We start from the raw sequence: 17,007 nt of genomic DNA, 5'->3' as shown, positions 1-17,007 counted from the left end.
TTGCCAGACCTGAACAGGGTATGAGTGGCAGAAAGCGATGACTCCGCATCACCCTGAACGCATCACCTCCACCATGAAACACAACACTGAATGTAAACGCATGTCACAATGTTTAGATTTTTATGTGTAAACACAAAAAAACCTGAAAACCACTTATGCTTCCACTTTACATATACTCCACTTTTATGTTTGACCTCAGTTTGTTCTATCAGCTAAAATACTATTAAAAATACATCTCAAAATGTGAAAGAAGTCGAGGGGTATGAAATCTTTTCTAAGGCACTGAACTTCTAACGGGGAATATTTTTACCACACCTTAGTTAGGTGGCAGCAAACTTGATGTTCCCAGACTATTTCAGGGGCATCAAGTTCAGTCAGCACCACTGGTTAGAGTACAATCCTCTCTGGAGGCCTGGGGTCAGAGATCAGGACCATTCACAGCAACTAGACACTCCTTTGTCATGCATGATCCCCTTTGTCCAATGGAGCACTAGTTTTTAAAAAGAAATGTATCAATGAAATCTCCTAAAGATAGAGGGCAGAACAAAGTGAGAATGTCTGAAACACAAAACCAGGAGGTTTTCTTTAATTAGGCTGCACACACAAAAACTTAAGATACAGCACACCATGCATTCAGAAAATGTCATCTTAAGATAAACAATCACAATCACAATTTCTGGAAGAAAATGATCAAATTAAAGACCAACCTCAAAACAGATCAAAATGTTAGAATCTGCCTAATTTCTGCAAGATAAATAAGAAGTAACTGATCTGAAGCCTAAAATGCTTTAGCATCTAGTGTTGATAAAATATCATCTCTGCTTTATGTGAATATTAATAAAAAAACAGAAATTTGTTGAAGCTCACAAACAAACGGATGGAGGAGGGTTTTAAAGAAACTAAAAAACCCTGAGCTCCCAGGCACTTAGGTAACAACAAAGTAACTCTTCAGTGTTCGACTTTCAGACACCAACCCACACCGTCAACTACTGGTTCGTTTGTGTCTGAACCCCTGAACAAAAAACTAAGAAAAAAAAATCGTTTAGCACTCTGAAATCGGTTCTTTAAGGGAAACAGAGTCCCTTACACAAAATATATCATCCTCCAACTCAGGGAGGAAGTACAATAACCTGCACTGGTACCATTAAATATTTTAAATGCAGCATTAAACAGTAGTCTGTTCAAATAACACTGATACAGAAGAATAACACAAGCTGCAGAATATGCTCTTAGAATGTAGGTGTACAACAAAGTGTAATAGCAACTTAGCAGCTTGATTCCACCATTATGATGATAGCAGACATTTAGTAGCTGAAAATCACAAGAGCACATGCTCTATAATTCTGTTTGTTTTTAAATAAGGAAAAAAAGTTTTCAGGTGATTTAGAGCAGCAACAGCAGAGAATAAAGACTGCAATCTGACAAGGTACTTAAAGCAGGTACAACAACAAAATACCACGATACATAAAAACTAGGGGTGCACCGATTGCAGTTTTTTGGCCGATCACAGATCTTTGAAAAGTCTGACCTGCCGATTCCGATTTTCGTCATTACTGACACTGTCAGGTGTCACAATACACATTCAATCCTCTAATCTTATGTTGTCAACAGTTGTGAATGGTGCACGTGCAGATGTGACCTGATGGGCGGGTCTGTCAGTCAGCCCTCTCTCACGGCAGAGCAAAAGGGGACAGAGGGTGATTTTCAGACCTTTGCGGAGGTAGATAAGATCGGTGAATAACATCAGTTTTACATGAAAGTATCGGCCGATAACCCAAAATTAAGAAAATCGTAACATCTATTGGTCCACCCCTAATAAAGACATGATAAAAAGAGATAATGAAAGACCGAAGTGATTGTAATTACCATGCTAAAAGCAACTGATGGCTCAAAGTTGGAAGAATATTAATGCAAGTTGTAATTTTCAACTTGACTGGCTTTGACCAATGACTGATACAACCAGTCTTTTTGCAATCAGAGAATGAACTGCTTTTTCAGACTAAAACTGTATAGCTAAGTCTGAATCTTCCAAACTCATTGACCACATCTATACTGAGAAGTGCTGTCAGCATGAACTAGTAGCTCCTGATCAAAGAGTTGCTCTAATTCATACTTCTAAACTTTTTAACTCTGTGTGTTAAGGACCTCGCTGGATTTGGATTGGCAGACTTTCAGACATCTCATTTTAAGGAAAGAATCTACATTATCTAGAGAATATACACATGGACAAAGATGTTTTAGTAACAGAAATATTAGTTCTGTGATCATTTTGTTTTTGTTGTAAAATAACAGTAAAACCAAGCTTCGCAGCAACGGCTTCCTCTCATACGGTGTGACATTGCCTCCGTTCCCAACGTTTGGATAAAGAATAAAAGTTTACATTTTCTAATAGTTACAACTGTTTCATATTCTGCACTAAAACAAGTAAAGATAAACACGCTTTTCAAAATCATAAGCCCATGACAGACAACTGAAACCGGTAGCTCAGGCAAAGTGATGCATCCCATCCGTTATGGTCAAATCTGCTGAGTACAGTTTTTATCCTCTTAACGCACAATGAGTGGTTCAAAAAGAAACTTTAATTTTACAAATTAACTGCAAATATAAATAACCAATTAAAAAATAACCCTGAAGCAGAGGTCTCCAACTTGTGGCTGTACAACTGTTTGTGGCTCCTGACCAAAAATCACAGGGAATTAAGCAATGGTTTTAAATATAAAGGCGACAGAAACGTTTTTATATAACACATCTGCAAAGGATTTTCACAGCAGAATAAGACCAACTATACCAAAGTTTTGTTTGCTTTTTCTCAGTCATTTATTGCAATTTAGCTGAAAACTATGTGCTTTACCTTAATTGCTTTTAACCTTTTAATTGACCCATTTTTCATCCTGTTCATCATAAATATGCAACTACCTCAATTTATCTTGTTCTAGTCATAAAAGCTCTTTTCCCTCTGGAAAAGTTGAAAGTTGTACTTTGCTTGAAAACATTAAAAAACAACTTAAAGTTGAAACCTTCATTACACAAATAACACAAATTCTACATAACATATTTATAAAAGTTAAGTTAGCCTTTTACTAAGGGGTCCAGTAAGTTTTTTGGAGATAGACAAATTTATATTTAGTAGGAATGAAGGCAAACATGGCTATTTGGATTATAAAAAGGTTGCTTTACCCCTGATCTAGAGTCAGAATCAGAAATAGGTTGGGATACATTTAAGATTCTACAGTTAAATTAGATCTGAACTGGTTTTGATTCCAGGAAATTAACCCATTTCTGCACTTTTAAAGCACAGATGATCTAACCTCAGCAAGTGATTCTTACTTTGCTAAATATGCTGCTCCCATAGTACGACCAAGTGAAGCCATATAAAATGATAAAAGCTCCACTTGCTTGTGATACAAGCCCTGGTGTTTCAGTATATTTGCTGCCAGAAGCCTGCTGGCCAATACAGCCAAAGTGTTCAACAATTCTTACGTCTTGTAGGCAAAGCAAGGCTCAGTCTGTGTGTAGTTATACGTTTTTATCACATGTCGCCCTTTCTGTCTGCGGGCATCCTTTCCAGCAGCATCTCATACATGGAGAGCTTTTAAGTGATTTTCATGTACAGGCATCCAGTGCTCCGGTTTTCTCAGTTATGCATCAGGTACTGATGGAAGTAGATGCCAAACAGGGAGCTGATCACTTGGCAGGCAGCCACCCACCAAGTGAGGAAGGCGAAAAGACCACGGAGAAAAAGAGGAGTGAGGACAGACCACAGCGCAGCGAACATCTCTGAAAGACGTGCTACGGTGGCCTGGATGTCCTCCTCCATGTCTTCCATCCCTTCTTCGTCCTCATCGAGACCACCAGACCGCACAGGTGCTGCTGTGGGGAGCACCAACGCTGGCGTCACCCCTGGGGTCTCCACATCATCAACACACCAAGAGAAGTTCCCTGCAAAAAATAAAGTCAAAAGTCATAGCATGTTAGGGTCCACTGTCACAAGAACACATTAAGGGCTGGTTTCCTAATATTCAACAACCAGACTAAAAGGTTTCTGTTACCCGTGTGAAAAACATTGATGGGGCTGGAATTATTTTAGCTAACTGCGGTTTAGTGTTTCAGGGTTGTAAAATATAACTGAACAGGATCTATAGAAATGTCTGCCAAAAAAGCGTTTTTGCACTTTTGATGGCAGTCTTATTTTAACACTAATATTAGGCCAAACAAATCCACAGTCATGACTGTTACACTTCAGATATGCATGAAATGCATTTTTCAGTTGCAGTGTATTACTTACCGAGCATCTTGAGTGCCAAAGTGGAGAAGAGGATGAGCAGAATAGGAACCAAATATTGAAGTGTAACAACTGTTAGGTAGCAAAACACACGTGTGACCTGAAATAAAGCACAATAAGTTTGACGGTTTCGCTGATGACAAGGGAAGCACAAGTAACAGCTTTTCAAACTTTAAAGCACTTTCTTATTCTAATGTGCAAAGTTATCTTTTCACAATTCAGCCTGTAAAAAAAAGAAAGCAAAAGCAAGATGCAAAGGTGTCTTACCTTCCTCTGAATATCAATGGCAGCAATACGACCCGCCTCCTTCTTCATCTGCTCCACCCACTTCTGGGCCAGATTGAGGTAGGCCTGCAGGTGGTACCGGGTTAGTCCTAGCCGTAGCACACACAGCGCCACGATGATCCACAGACGCATGCTGTCAAATGTTGCACTGCTCACTCTGCAAAAGGGAGACTTTAAGATTCTAACCTGCTGACAACTCTCCAGCTTTACTTTAAAATGTTTTTTATTTCATACTGAGGTTAAATAGTAGTGGATTCAAAAAAAAGTTATTACATCCATTCACTCACATTGTGACAGAAGTCTTTCCCATTGGTGCGTTGGCCAAAAAGTCTCTAGCAATGGGTTTTATCCACAGAACCAACACGACGACAGGAGATAAGAAACTCATGTGCAGCAGGATCCTGTAGAGCAACATCAGAGGGATCACAGAGATCCAAACATGACGATAAATGTGTTGTGAAAAGACTGAGGGTAAATGTTTTCTTGCTGTTCTTACTGGATGAGTGGGCGGTCAGAGTTCATCTGTACAGCATCTAGATGAGTCTGAGCCAGCCTGAGTCCAGGGAAGGCCAGGAGGGAGCCAATGTAAGCACAGACAGCAGCCAGGCCAAACTTCACAGTCAGCTTAGTGACCGGGATTCTGTTGTCAAAACAGCCAAGTGACACAAAGTATTTCAGCATGGCTGCATGTAGTTAAGCCAGTCCACCTGTACACTTTGCTAAGTCTGTGTCTTTGAGTGGACAGATACTTACGACCAGTCAGCATAGCCCTGCTGTTTAGCAAATGTTTCCAAGTTGTCAAACAGGTTGGAGAAGCCGGACTCAAGGCCAAACTCCAGGTAGTCCTCTCTGACCACCAGCACCAGCATCGCCACAAGCAGAGACAGGAAACCAAAGGCGAGGCACACAGAGCGCTCGCCACCCTCCTCAGAGCGGAAATAATGACTCATCAGAGTGTGGAGGGCCTTTCTGAAGATTATGGGTTAAAGAGCAGCAACCAGTAGGAGACTGAAAGCCTAATAAAAAATCCCCCCAAAAGGCGCGGCGCTGGTGGTGTAGGGGTTAGGCTCGCGACCATATGCAGAGGCTACAGTCCTCGAGGCAGCCGTCCCGGGTCAAATCCCGGACCCAGCGACCTTTGACGAACGTCACCCCCTCTCTCAGGCCTCTTCCCTGTCTACCTACTGTCAAATAATATATTTTATATATCCCCCGAAAAAGCAAGAAAGGACAACGACTTGACCTCATAACCATAATAAAATTTACACATTTGTTATTTTAAATTTCCATAATCAAACTGTTCCCAAAGTTCCCAGTCATTTTTAAGCAAAATTATAAATTTCCTGCAGATATTTTCAATAATCTTAAATGTGGGCTTAAATATGAAAGCAGAAAAAAAAAGACTGAAGAGAGATGGGAGGAGGGAGAAATAGATCAATAACTGATAGATATAGAGGATGGATGGAATATGGATTAACAACTGATGAACTGAAAGACGCGTGGATAATAGAAACATCTTCTTGGCTTTGTCTCATATTCTAAAATATAAATAATTCCAATGTTGCAAATGTGACCAGAGCATTTGTTGTCTCTGCTACTAAAGTAGGTAAAAAGCCACTGCAGCTTTAGAGCAAAATCAGAAAGTTTTGTCATACTTGTCTTTCATGTTGCAGAACATTATGTTAGAGCAGAAGGATACAGCCCAAAGAGAACTGTTAGGACACACCAGATGGCTCCGATATTGACCTCTTTACTGGCATCTACCACACTGTAATAACACTCAGTGAAGAGGAAGACACCCATTGCATAGACAGCAAAATCTACAAGCCACTGGTACTCCAGGAAAAACCGCAGCACTGGAAACAGAAGTAATAAAACAAAAAGTTCTAGTTATATTGTTAAATAGGTGCATTTCAAAGAGTACATAAAGTGTTAATACTGACAATGCATCACTGTGATGTATATTAAGGAGGGTTTGTTTTACCAAGAGCGTCCATCACGTTGACCGGAGCTTTCTCCAGGTGAAGGTCGATGTCTTTAGGCACTGTGAGAGGCTTGTTCTCTCCATTCTGTCTCCTTAGATAATAAAAATAAAAAAGGGCAAATATAGATTTAAATTTTGTTGTAGACTTCTTAGAAAACCAAATACAACCAATATGGTTGTAAAGTAAACATGATATATTGGTAGACGCCAACAAACAACTCATGAGTATTCAGGTAAAGGTAAGCCGTTTTTATTTCAGAACATGGTAGAGAGGTGAACTGCTTAAGCAGCAAAAAATCACTCACCTGTCTCTTCTGTTTTGTTTAGGCATCTGTTTTCCTGCCAACACGCACAACTCTCCCTCTGAGGGGTGTTTGAATCGGAACAAACTGGGAGGAACATGTGTTAACAGTACAGCGTACATTACGTGCATAACAAACTGATCCTGGAGTGTAACATTACCTGCCGCTGCAGAGGAGCCAGCGTGCAAAGGAGTAGTGAGGAGCCATCCTCTGCATGATGCTGGCAGCCAGCAGGCTGACCACCAGCTGGATCCCCATCAATGCCTATTAAAGGAATTAAGTACATTGTAACAGCTTTAGTAACTATCTAGTTACTAGGTGTGTTACTATCAGTTAGTCTGCAGCTGCTGTTTTTGGTCTAATAGCTCAATTTGTTTTTACACCATTGGCTGTTTTATCCCTTCAAAATCGGTTCTAAACACACTGATAACAATCGACAGAATGTTATTTGTCTGTTTAGTTTTCACCCCCATTTTTGTCGGTGACTATGTGAAACCTTTGGACCCACAAAATTGTGTTTCATTTACCTAAAGAAGTGTATAACTTATATTGAGCAGCCTGCTAGTTCATGTTTTCAATTACCTAAAGTGTAATAAAATGTTTTTGGTAGCCTAAAAAAGTTAGTCACATTTTTCAGATTGTTGAACTACTTTCATATGAGATAAAAATAGAACCTGAGTAAACACAAAATGTGATTTTCAAATGATGATTTCATTTACCACGGAAAAAAGGGCTATCCAAACCAACCTGGCTCTACGTGAAACGTAACTGAGCTGAGGCAGGTAAGGCCTGCAGTGCTTGCTGTTTCAGAGCCCACATAAAGTTTGTCTATCAAAAATCAGAAATAATAGCTTAAATTCAAAATTTAACTGTAATTCTTGATTTAAAAAAAAGAAAAAAGAATTCAAGAAGACGCCATCTTATGTAAAAAAAAAAAATGATTGTAGCCATTTTTAATGGTAAAAATAGCCTACAAATGTCACCTTTAAGCTAAATAAATGGTACTATAAAAAGGTAAAGCTTTATTTTAACCCCTGACAAAGGTAGAGCATTCTTTGAGGGATATTTAGGTGACGGCTATAATGGTTTTAAATGTAAATTGAGGGACATAAATTATAACAGAATCATTTAAACCCTGTATTATTTGAAAAGTCTTTTATTCACCTTCGTCAGATAAGAGTTCTCTGGAAACCTTTGCCAACACACCTACATATGTCACCACGCTAGCTTAAAAGACACAAACGTTATTAGATTGTGCATTGAACCGAATGAGAGGCCGGCCAGTAATTTTAGTTACTCGACATTAATATAAAAAACAAATGTCCAGAAAACAAATTATACTCTAACTTTCTTGTAGCTTACCACGGTTAAAAACCGCTAGCAATAAGAGGTGAAACTGTAACAAATTAATTAAACAACGGGTGAGCCGAAAGTCCCATGGAGAATGAATGAAACTCAGCAGATTTCTCTGTCTAGCTAAATTTAGCCCAAACTCCAGCACCTGTCAGCCTCCTGCGAGCCTCACTTAGCATTAGCTAAACGGCTATATGCTGAAACTCCACAAAACGATCCTGTTAGCCAAACAATTGCAGCTTGTTGAGTTAGTAGGATTATATTTACCATGTTGTCTCCCAAATTGGGACGTAAACACCAGAGTAGACCCGGAGCTTCTACAGCAACAGAACAATCTATGACCGCTGACCCGACCTACATGTGTAACTACTGGGTGCCCCGGATGTAGATGCGGGTTCCGAGTTGTATTCAGGTACAACCGTAAAGTTAGGTACATTCTGAACATTAAAACAAGCTGAAAGACAAAGAGTTTCATGCTTTGGTCGTCATTTTAATGTTTTTGGACAGCCTGCGTACTCTGTTACGATCCTGGCTATAAATTATTTGTTAAAATTACCTCATATATATATGACATGATGTTTCTGATTTGAATTTTAGAATCTACCAAAAAAAAAGCAAATGATCTATCTTATTCATGCTATTAAAGTTTAAAGTTTTACAGAATTAACAGTAATGCGTGGGAAATATAAACATCAGACGCCAAAACCAATGTTTCCGAATCTATTGAAGGCACCAAAGAAACCATTGGAGCAGTGCTGTATTGTTGCCACTTACCCTCTTTAACAGTTTTTAAAAACAGGTTTTACAAATTTGCCATGGAAAAATGCACATTATGAAGGCTCCTGTTATAAAAACAAATGTATAATAGTTAATTACATTTGTTAAAACAAATATTTTTTTATATTATTATAAATATCAAACAAATATTTTATTTTTAAAAATGAACGGACTTCTATTAGATTAGTCAAGTCCTCATAACAGTAGCCTACACCAAAAACTTCTCGCAGCACAATGTTTAAAACCAGACTATATTGTGGTGATGACTGGATAGTGTTTCCAACACTTCTAAAATGTATTATCAGTGAACACAGATTGCATGTTAGAGTATGTTTGCTTGTTTTTATCAAGTCTCTCTGATGGTTTAAGCACACATAGCAAAAAAGCTAATCTGGGAATAAAACAGACTGACAAATATATACAACATTATCCCAGCATCTTTTTTTTTTTGGAAATATAACTTACAGTCCCTTCTGCACATATAGGATTTACCGGCATGGCTCTGTAAAGAAAGCGCTTGCTACTAAACTAAACTGTGCAACATAAATATATACATTAGTTTGAACCTTTGTTTAATCTCTTAAGCCCAAGGATCCCCTTACAAGGGGACCTGGCCTCTTTAGCTCGTAGCTGACTAACTCTGAGTCTAACACACACTTGTCATATGTCCAGATCTTCATCTGAGACTCCTCTATAAAAGTATCTACTTCATTCTTATATCAACTGACCACAGCTCAAACGCCATGCAAAAAAGCACGCAGATAGCCAAAATGCAACTTATGACCAAGAACTGTTTCGCAGTGTGATATGATTCAAAGGGAACTGTTTAGTTTGTTTGTATATATAGTTTGGAATTAGAGTGTGAAAATACAGGGTGCTTTTTTTGGAAAAACTGTAGTTTTCTGAACAAATATATAATAACACCCCACATTTTCAATTTCAAGATTAAATTCAAAATTTCAATAATTGTGCCAAACTGTGCCAAAGTGTGCCAAAATGGCACAGTAGGGGTCCGCCTGGATTTGTTTCAGTCTAAGCATGTATAACTTTTCAACTGCTTGTTGTGCACTGGACTGGCTACAGATGTTACTTAGATGTTGTAGTTGCAATTTATTGTGTATATTTTCTTCTTTACAGCAAGAGTAAGAGGTTTTGTACGTAAACATCTTTTTTTCTTTTGGCGGAAATAATTTTTTGGGCATTTAAACCTCATTGACGCAGGTCCAGAATAATTTACTCTCAAATCTTTACATCCACATCATCCTCCAGAACCTTTTTGTTAGTTGATACCAAGATTGGCAGTTTAGGCATTACACAAATTGAGAAATGCCTTGTAAAGTATGAGTATGCATTTTTGTGGTAAATAGACCCTTGGGCTTAAAAGGTTAAATGACACAAAAATAAATGTCCTTGCCAAGCCGCACGGTATTCAGAAAATGCCAACACATTCAACAATTTGGTACCATCAACACAAACAAAAACTGTTTGAAGATGAACAAATTAAAACAAAAAATTTGTTAGTTTTTTTCTATTCTAAATGTGCTACCCAATAATAATCTTTACCAAAAGGATAAATCATCACTCAACACCATTAGAGAATCCTATTTTTAGTAAAGGAAATATATTACATACATATTTCTTAATAGGTTACAGAGAACTAAGACACACTGATTCCAAGCCAATGTGTCAAGCCTAATCTGGATGCATATGAGCTTTAAAGTCTCAGGTGGCACTGAATGAGAACCTTTGAGCTTTGATAAGGCACTTTTCATTTAACACAAGACCAAGCATATGTATCAGCTTTGTACACAAAGCTTCCTGACTTGGCTTTATAGGCACAGAATCTGCATGCTTAAGTGGCCTACAAGGTCCAGATCTGTGTGATCCTAATACTGTATTGTTGATGATAGAGATGTTGATTTAACATAAATCATCTTTCTTTCTTCACACAAAACTATAGTCATAGTCAAATCCTACATGCTGAACGAGTACAATGAAAAGGGTCAAAGTACATGACTGAGGGCGGACTAGTTGTTTTACAATCTAAAAGTTGTCAGTTTGATTCAAGCTTCCTCCTGCCACAGGTCGATGAGCCATTGGGCAAGGAACCTAACCCCAAGTTACCAATCTGTGTATTGGTGTATAAATGTGTGCCCATTTGTCATAGTAATTGGGTAATTATGGCTCTAGCGTAAAGCATTTTGAGTGGTCGGTTTGACTAGAAAAGTGCTAAAGAAATTAACTCAACATTAACAATTTAAACCTGTCCTTGTCCTGCATATTAAAAGCAATTTGCAAGATTTAAATCATAGATTTTCCTCAAAACAAACATTTAATTCAGTTAAGTTTTACAATAAACACACTAAAATAATTTCCTTATTTAAGAGGTTGTGTTGAGAAAAGGTTTTAAAGGTGGTAAATAAAAGATTTACTTTGAATTTATTCCATGTATTTTAGAAACACATCCAAAACCTTGTAAAATAAAGTTTAATATTGTTGGACCATGAATAATCATGGTTAAACAATAACAAGAAAAAATATAGCTTCTGACTTTTCCTTTTTTGAAATATTTTGAACAGTCCGTAAAGGTTTTACTATTTATTGCTGTACTTCTCTCTTAACACCCTTTACAGTATGGCCATCTTACATATAAAACTATGGAAAGCATGGAGAAATCTGTCGCAAACAAAGAAAATTTCTGAACAGTTTTAATTTACCATCATGCTTCAACTCATCAACTCTAATTAAAATGTAAAGTTTGATGCACCTTAGCCCCTTTTTTGTCCCTCAGCATACCCCTGAATGCATCTTTGTGATTTTCCTAATGATAATCCCCAGGTCTCATGCTTCACCATCATGCATCTTAACATTTCACTGCATGAAAACAAACATTATGCAAATGGTGAAGCTTAAGGTCTCAGATATGCTCCTCTTCCTCTCTGCGCTGACACTGAAACCCTGCTGAATGAATAAAGCAGAGTGCAGCTTTTGATGTAATTGTGCATTTGAGCATTATTTTCTACTTTAAAGGATAAACACTCTAATGTGGTGCACATTATGCGCAAAGTTAATATATTTGTTGCTTTTTAATCTGCAGACACGTTTTTCTATACCCTAGATTCTACAAATACACACTGTCTAGATAGCAATGCATGACAAAAGCTTGGAGTGCCCAGATGCCTTGCTCACGAGCAGCTTGGTCAGTGTTACTGACTGAATAATAATAGAGCCTCTGTGGCCTGTCAATGCATTAAAATGTCAGCTCATCCCTCTGTGCCACCAACAGTGCAAAGTATCTGCTTCTAAACCTCTTATACCCCAAAAAGATTCAAATTTGTGTTTAGCATGTGAGCCTGGTATGTTATTTGGGTGGTCTTCCATTGTTGGTTTAATTCTCAATTTTGGCTAATTGGTGACACCCTCTCTGTTAACCAAACAACTGATCCTTTACAATATGTGCACGAGAGTGTGACTTTTATAAGAGAATTGTGAATTTGATTAGTTAGAGATTTATCCTTAGGTGGGCAAACATCTGCAAATATAAACCAACCCGCATTTCCTCTTCAATTTATAATATTGGTCTTTTTGCAACTCGATGCGTCTGCCTGAATTTGACACATGTTGAGAAGAAAAAGTTAATATATTTTATTCATTTTATATATATATATATATATATATATATAATATATTTTTATGGAATTGTGACTATTTACATAGTGCCTTACAAAAGGATTCAACCCCCTTAACTTGTTTCAGTTTTTCAGTTACAACTACAATGTCTTTTATTGGGCTTTTTTGTGTTAGACCAACACAAAGTAATACATAACTGAGAAGTAGAAGAAAAATGATATATTGTTTTTAAAAATTTTTTTTGAAAATCCTGTAAACCTATACCCCTAGACAGGACTGAGTTTTAAACAAACAATCACAAAACATGAACAGTTCACAGAGCGCTGTTCAAGAGTATGTCACAAATAGATACATACACGTAAAGACACGACAGTCAACCTTAACTGAGATACTGGACATGGAGAGCATTATTCAGAGAAGTTTCCAAGTGGTACATTGTATCTCTGGAGGATCTGATAAGATCTACAGCTCAGGTGGGACAATCCATTGACAGGAAAAGTATTACTATGATTGCATTTCACATAACTTTGCAGTGAATTCCACATATGTGTGGAAAAAGTCATCATTAAAAGAAAGCCAGAAGATTTTCTCTTTGCAGTTTTGCAGCCACAAAAAACGAAAGTAAGACATTTAACATGTGGGAGAAGGTGCTATGGCCAGATGAAACCAAAATTTTACTTTTCCTGTGTGCAAACGCAATATGTGGAGGAAAACTAACATTGCACATCTCCATGAACACTTCATGGTGATGGTAGCTTCATGCTGTGGGGACATTTTCCCTTAGCGGGGATGGGGAATCTGGCCAGAGTTGATTAAAAGATAGATGCAGCTAAATATGAGGCAATCCAAGAAGAGAACCTGTTAGAGGCAGCATGGATACATTTGCAAGACACTAAACTTAGTAACGTTGGAACTCACTCGCTGTCATGTCTGTGAGCAGATTTAACATTTTTTTAAAAACAAACCAAATCCTGGCTGTGTCAAAAGCAGCATTGTAATAATGTCTAATATTCTACTGTCATATTTTAGTATCTTGTCTGTATCTGAATATGTTGTTGGTATCACTGTATCCTATTTTCAAGATTCAATATTCTTTATTGTCATTATGCCACCATAATGTAATTTAGCTGAGACCCAGCTCGAAACATACACATGTAGAGTATAGACAGTTACAAAATTTGCACAATTTAAATAACACTTCTAGAAAACGAGAACATAGACTCACCGGCCACTTTATTAGGTACACATTGCTAGTACTGGGTTGGACCCCTTTTGCCTTCAGAACTGCCTTAATCCTTCGTGGCATAGATTTAACAAGGTACTGGAAACATTCCTCTGAGAGTCTGGTCCATATTGACATGATAGCATCACACAGATGCTGCAGATTTGTCAGCTGCACATCCACGATGCAAATCTCGCGTTCCACCACATCCCAAAGGTGCTCTATTGGATTGAGATCTGGTGACTGTGGAGGCCATTTGACTACAGTGAACTCATTGTCATGTTCAAGAAACCAGTCTGAGATGATTCGTGCTTTATGACATGGGGCATTATCTGCTGGAAGTAACCATCAGAAGATAGGTACACTGTGGTCATAAAGGGATGGACATGGTCAGCAACAATACTCAGGTAGGCTGTGGCGTTGACACGATGCTCAATTGGTACTAAAAGTGTTCCAAGAAAAATATCCCCCACACCATTACACCACCACCACCAGCCTGAACCGTTGATACAAGGCAGGATGGATCCATGCCTTCATGTTGTTGACGCCAAATTCTGACCCGACCATCTGAATGTCGCACAGAAATCGAGACTCATCAGACCAGGCAACGTTTCTCCAATCTTTCATTGTCCAATTTTGGTGAGCCTGTTTGAATTGTAGCCTCAATTTCCTGTTCTTAGCTGACAGGAGTGGCACCCGGTTTGGTCTTCTGCTGCTGTAGCCCATCCGCCTCAAGGTTAGACGCGTTGTGTATTCAGAGATGCTCTTCTGCATGCCTTGGTTGTAACGAGTGATTATTTGAGTTACTGTTGCCTTTCTATCAGCTCGAACCAGTCTGGCCATTCTCCTCTGACCTTTGGCATCAACAAGACATTTGCGCCCACAGAACTGCCGCTCACTGGATATTTTCTCTTTTTCTGACCATTCTCTGTAAACCCTAGAGATGGTAGTGCGTGAAAATCCCAGTAGATCAGCAGTTTCTGAAATACTCAGACCAGCCTGTCTGGCACCAACAACCATGCCACATTCAAAGTCACTTAAATCACCTTTCTTCCCCATTCTGATGCTCAGTTTGAACTGCAGCAGATCATGTTGACCATGTCTACATGCCTAAATGCATTGAGTTGCTGCCATGTGATTGGCTGATTAGAAATTTGCGTTAACGAGCAGTTGGACAGGTGTACCTAATAAAGTGGCCAGTGAGTGTGTGTACATGGAATGTGGCATGTAGCATTTAGTATTTACATAAAGTGTAGCTTGTGCTGAAACAGTCTGAGATGGGCTGGTGGTTTGTTTGATTGTCAGCAAGGATGTTTTGTGTCTACCTACAGGAGGACAACTGCCTTCATTGCTTTAGGAAATAAACTGTTTCCGAGTCTATTTGTTTTAGATGTCATCTACCTAAATTGTTTTCCTAAGGAAAGTGGGACAAACAGTGCATTGGCCAGGTGGGTGTGGACTGTAGCAATGTGTCTGGCCTTTTCCTGAACTCAAGCAGCATAAATCGAATCCAGATCCGGTAGATGACATCCCACAATCCCCTATGCTGTCCTCACCACCTGTGCTTAGTCCTTTCTCTCCTGTGCCGTGCAGATCCCATACCACACTGTCACACTGAGGCACAGGATGCCTTCCATTATGGCCTTGTAAAAATTAGTGAGCAGCTGAGTAGAGACATCAGTCCGTTTTAGCTTTCTGAGAAAGAAGAGTTATTGTTGGCCCTTATTTACCTTGTGGAAGGTGTTTTCAGTCCAGGAGAGGTCAGAAGAAATGTGAATGCCCAGGAACTTTATGCTGTCCACACGCACCAGCATCTCTCCCTATATGCATAGAGGAGTGTGTTCAGTCCTCCTGGACCTCCTGTGATCCATTATCACTTCCTTGGTCTTGCTGGTGTTTAGGATGAGGTTGTTCCTGGGGCACCACTGAGTCAGGTTGTGGACCTCGTCTCTGTAGTGGGTCTCATCATTGTTGGATATGAGACCCACCACAGTGGTGTCATCCGCAAACTTCACAACCATGTTTGTTTTGTGAATAGAAGAGCAATCGTGTTTGAATAGGGTGGAGAGGGGAGGGCTGAAAACACAACCTTGCGCCATGTCGGTGTTGTGGATCAGTGGGGCAGATTTTTCCTATCCTCACCACCTGGGGCCTGTTGATGAGGAAGTTGCTGATCCAGGAGCACAAGTGGTGCAGATAAACCAAGGTTGTGAGCTTTGCGGCCAGCATGTCACGGAGGACGGTGTTGAAGGCTGAGCTGAAGGCTGAGCTGAAGTCCACAAATAGCATCCTAACATAGGTGTTAGGATGCTGTAGATGAGTCAGAGCCCTGTGAAGTGCTAACAAGACAGCATCCTCAGTGGAGCGATTCTCTCTGTAGGTGAACTGCAGGCTGTCCAGGCCAGCAGGGACATCGTCCTTGATGTACTTCAGGAGGATCCTTTCAAAGCACTTCATGATGACTGGGGTCAAAGCAACAGGACGGTAATCATTATGGCAGGTGATGGTTGATTTTCTGGGCACAGACACAATAGTAGAGGACTTCAAGCAGGCAGGGACCATGGAAGCTGTACGGAGAGGTTGAAGATGTCCCAAAAACAAATGCTACAAGCACATGATTTTAGCCTCTGACCTGACACCATGTCTGGACCTGCAGCCTTGTCGATGTTAATCTTCTGTTATTTCTTTTTTATCATTGTTTCACTGTAGTATTTTAGACCCGGTATCTTGCTGTTTATGAATTGTTGTAATCAGCTAGAGAAGTAAAGCATTTTTTGTACTTTTGCTAGTATAGAAAACACATTTTGGAGACAGAATTTAGCATGAATTGACAACAAAATGTATGTAAAAATCAATCAAATTTTCTTTAGGTTTGTCCATCATGTCCAACATAACATGTCAGTCAAATCAAATTAAAAATCTGTCTGGATACAAAAAAAAAACACTTCCACCATTATCATCTTTTACACAAATGTTAATCCTTCTATCATGTTCGGCATCTGTGGCTGAAGAGCCGGGGCAGAAATTACTGAGCAAAATGGATACAAATAAAATGCAAATCCATCATGGGCTACAAGTGGCTCCCCTCCCTCTGTTCAGCTCGGGGGGCCTCTTGGTTCCCACACCACTTCCCTGGGTTTCTCCCAGGGTGCTGCTAGCAGACTGGCGGCTG

At 39.2% G+C, this 17,007-nt stretch overlaps 1 protein-coding gene across 1 annotated transcript; it reads right to left on the bottom strand.

Annotated features, from left to right (window-relative positions):
- Positions 1 to 559: 559 nt before the first annotated feature.
- Positions 560 to 16,397, bottom strand: tmem161a (transmembrane protein 161A). The gene is made up of 13 exons (XM_047375794.1): positions 15,978 to 16,397; positions 15,713 to 15,844; positions 15,566 to 15,655; positions 7,014 to 7,117; positions 6,857 to 6,940; positions 6,552 to 6,643; positions 6,267 to 6,423; positions 5,321 to 5,536; positions 5,064 to 5,207; positions 4,855 to 4,968; positions 4,550 to 4,724; positions 4,286 to 4,382; positions 560 to 3,939 (listed from the first exon to the last, which is right to left on the bottom strand). Exons 1-13 carry the CDS (start codon positions 16,395 to 16,397, stop codon positions 3,635 to 3,637), a joined length of 2,130 nt encoding a protein of 709 aa, XP_047231750.1. The 3' UTR covers positions 560 to 3,634.
- Between the last annotated feature and the right edge of the window lie 610 nt (positions 16,398 to 17,007).

The sequence above is a fragment of the Girardinichthys multiradiatus genome, chromosome 9 (genome assembly GCF_021462225.1).
Source record: "Girardinichthys multiradiatus isolate DD_20200921_A chromosome 9, DD_fGirMul_XY1, whole genome shotgun sequence".
NCBI classification, from domain to species: Eukaryota; Metazoa; Chordata; class Actinopteri; order Cyprinodontiformes; family Goodeidae; genus Girardinichthys; species Girardinichthys multiradiatus.
This window is presented reverse-complemented; position numbering and strand designations above follow the sequence as displayed.

Excerpts from the sequence above, each read along its gene's own strand:
- tmem161a (XM_047375794.1), bottom strand. The coding sequence starts at position 16,397 with ATGGTCCCTGCCTGCTTGAAGTCCTCTACTATTGTGTCTGTGCCCAGA. Across the intron at positions 15,656-15,712 it reads ACACCAGCAAGACCAAGGAA|GGAGAGATGCTGGTGCGTGT; the intron begins GTGATAATGGAT and ends CTATGCATATAG. Across the intron at positions 5,537-6,266 it reads CTAACAGTTCTCTTTGGGCT|AAAGGCCCTCCACACTCTGA; the intron begins GTATCCTTCTGC and ends CATAATCTTCAG.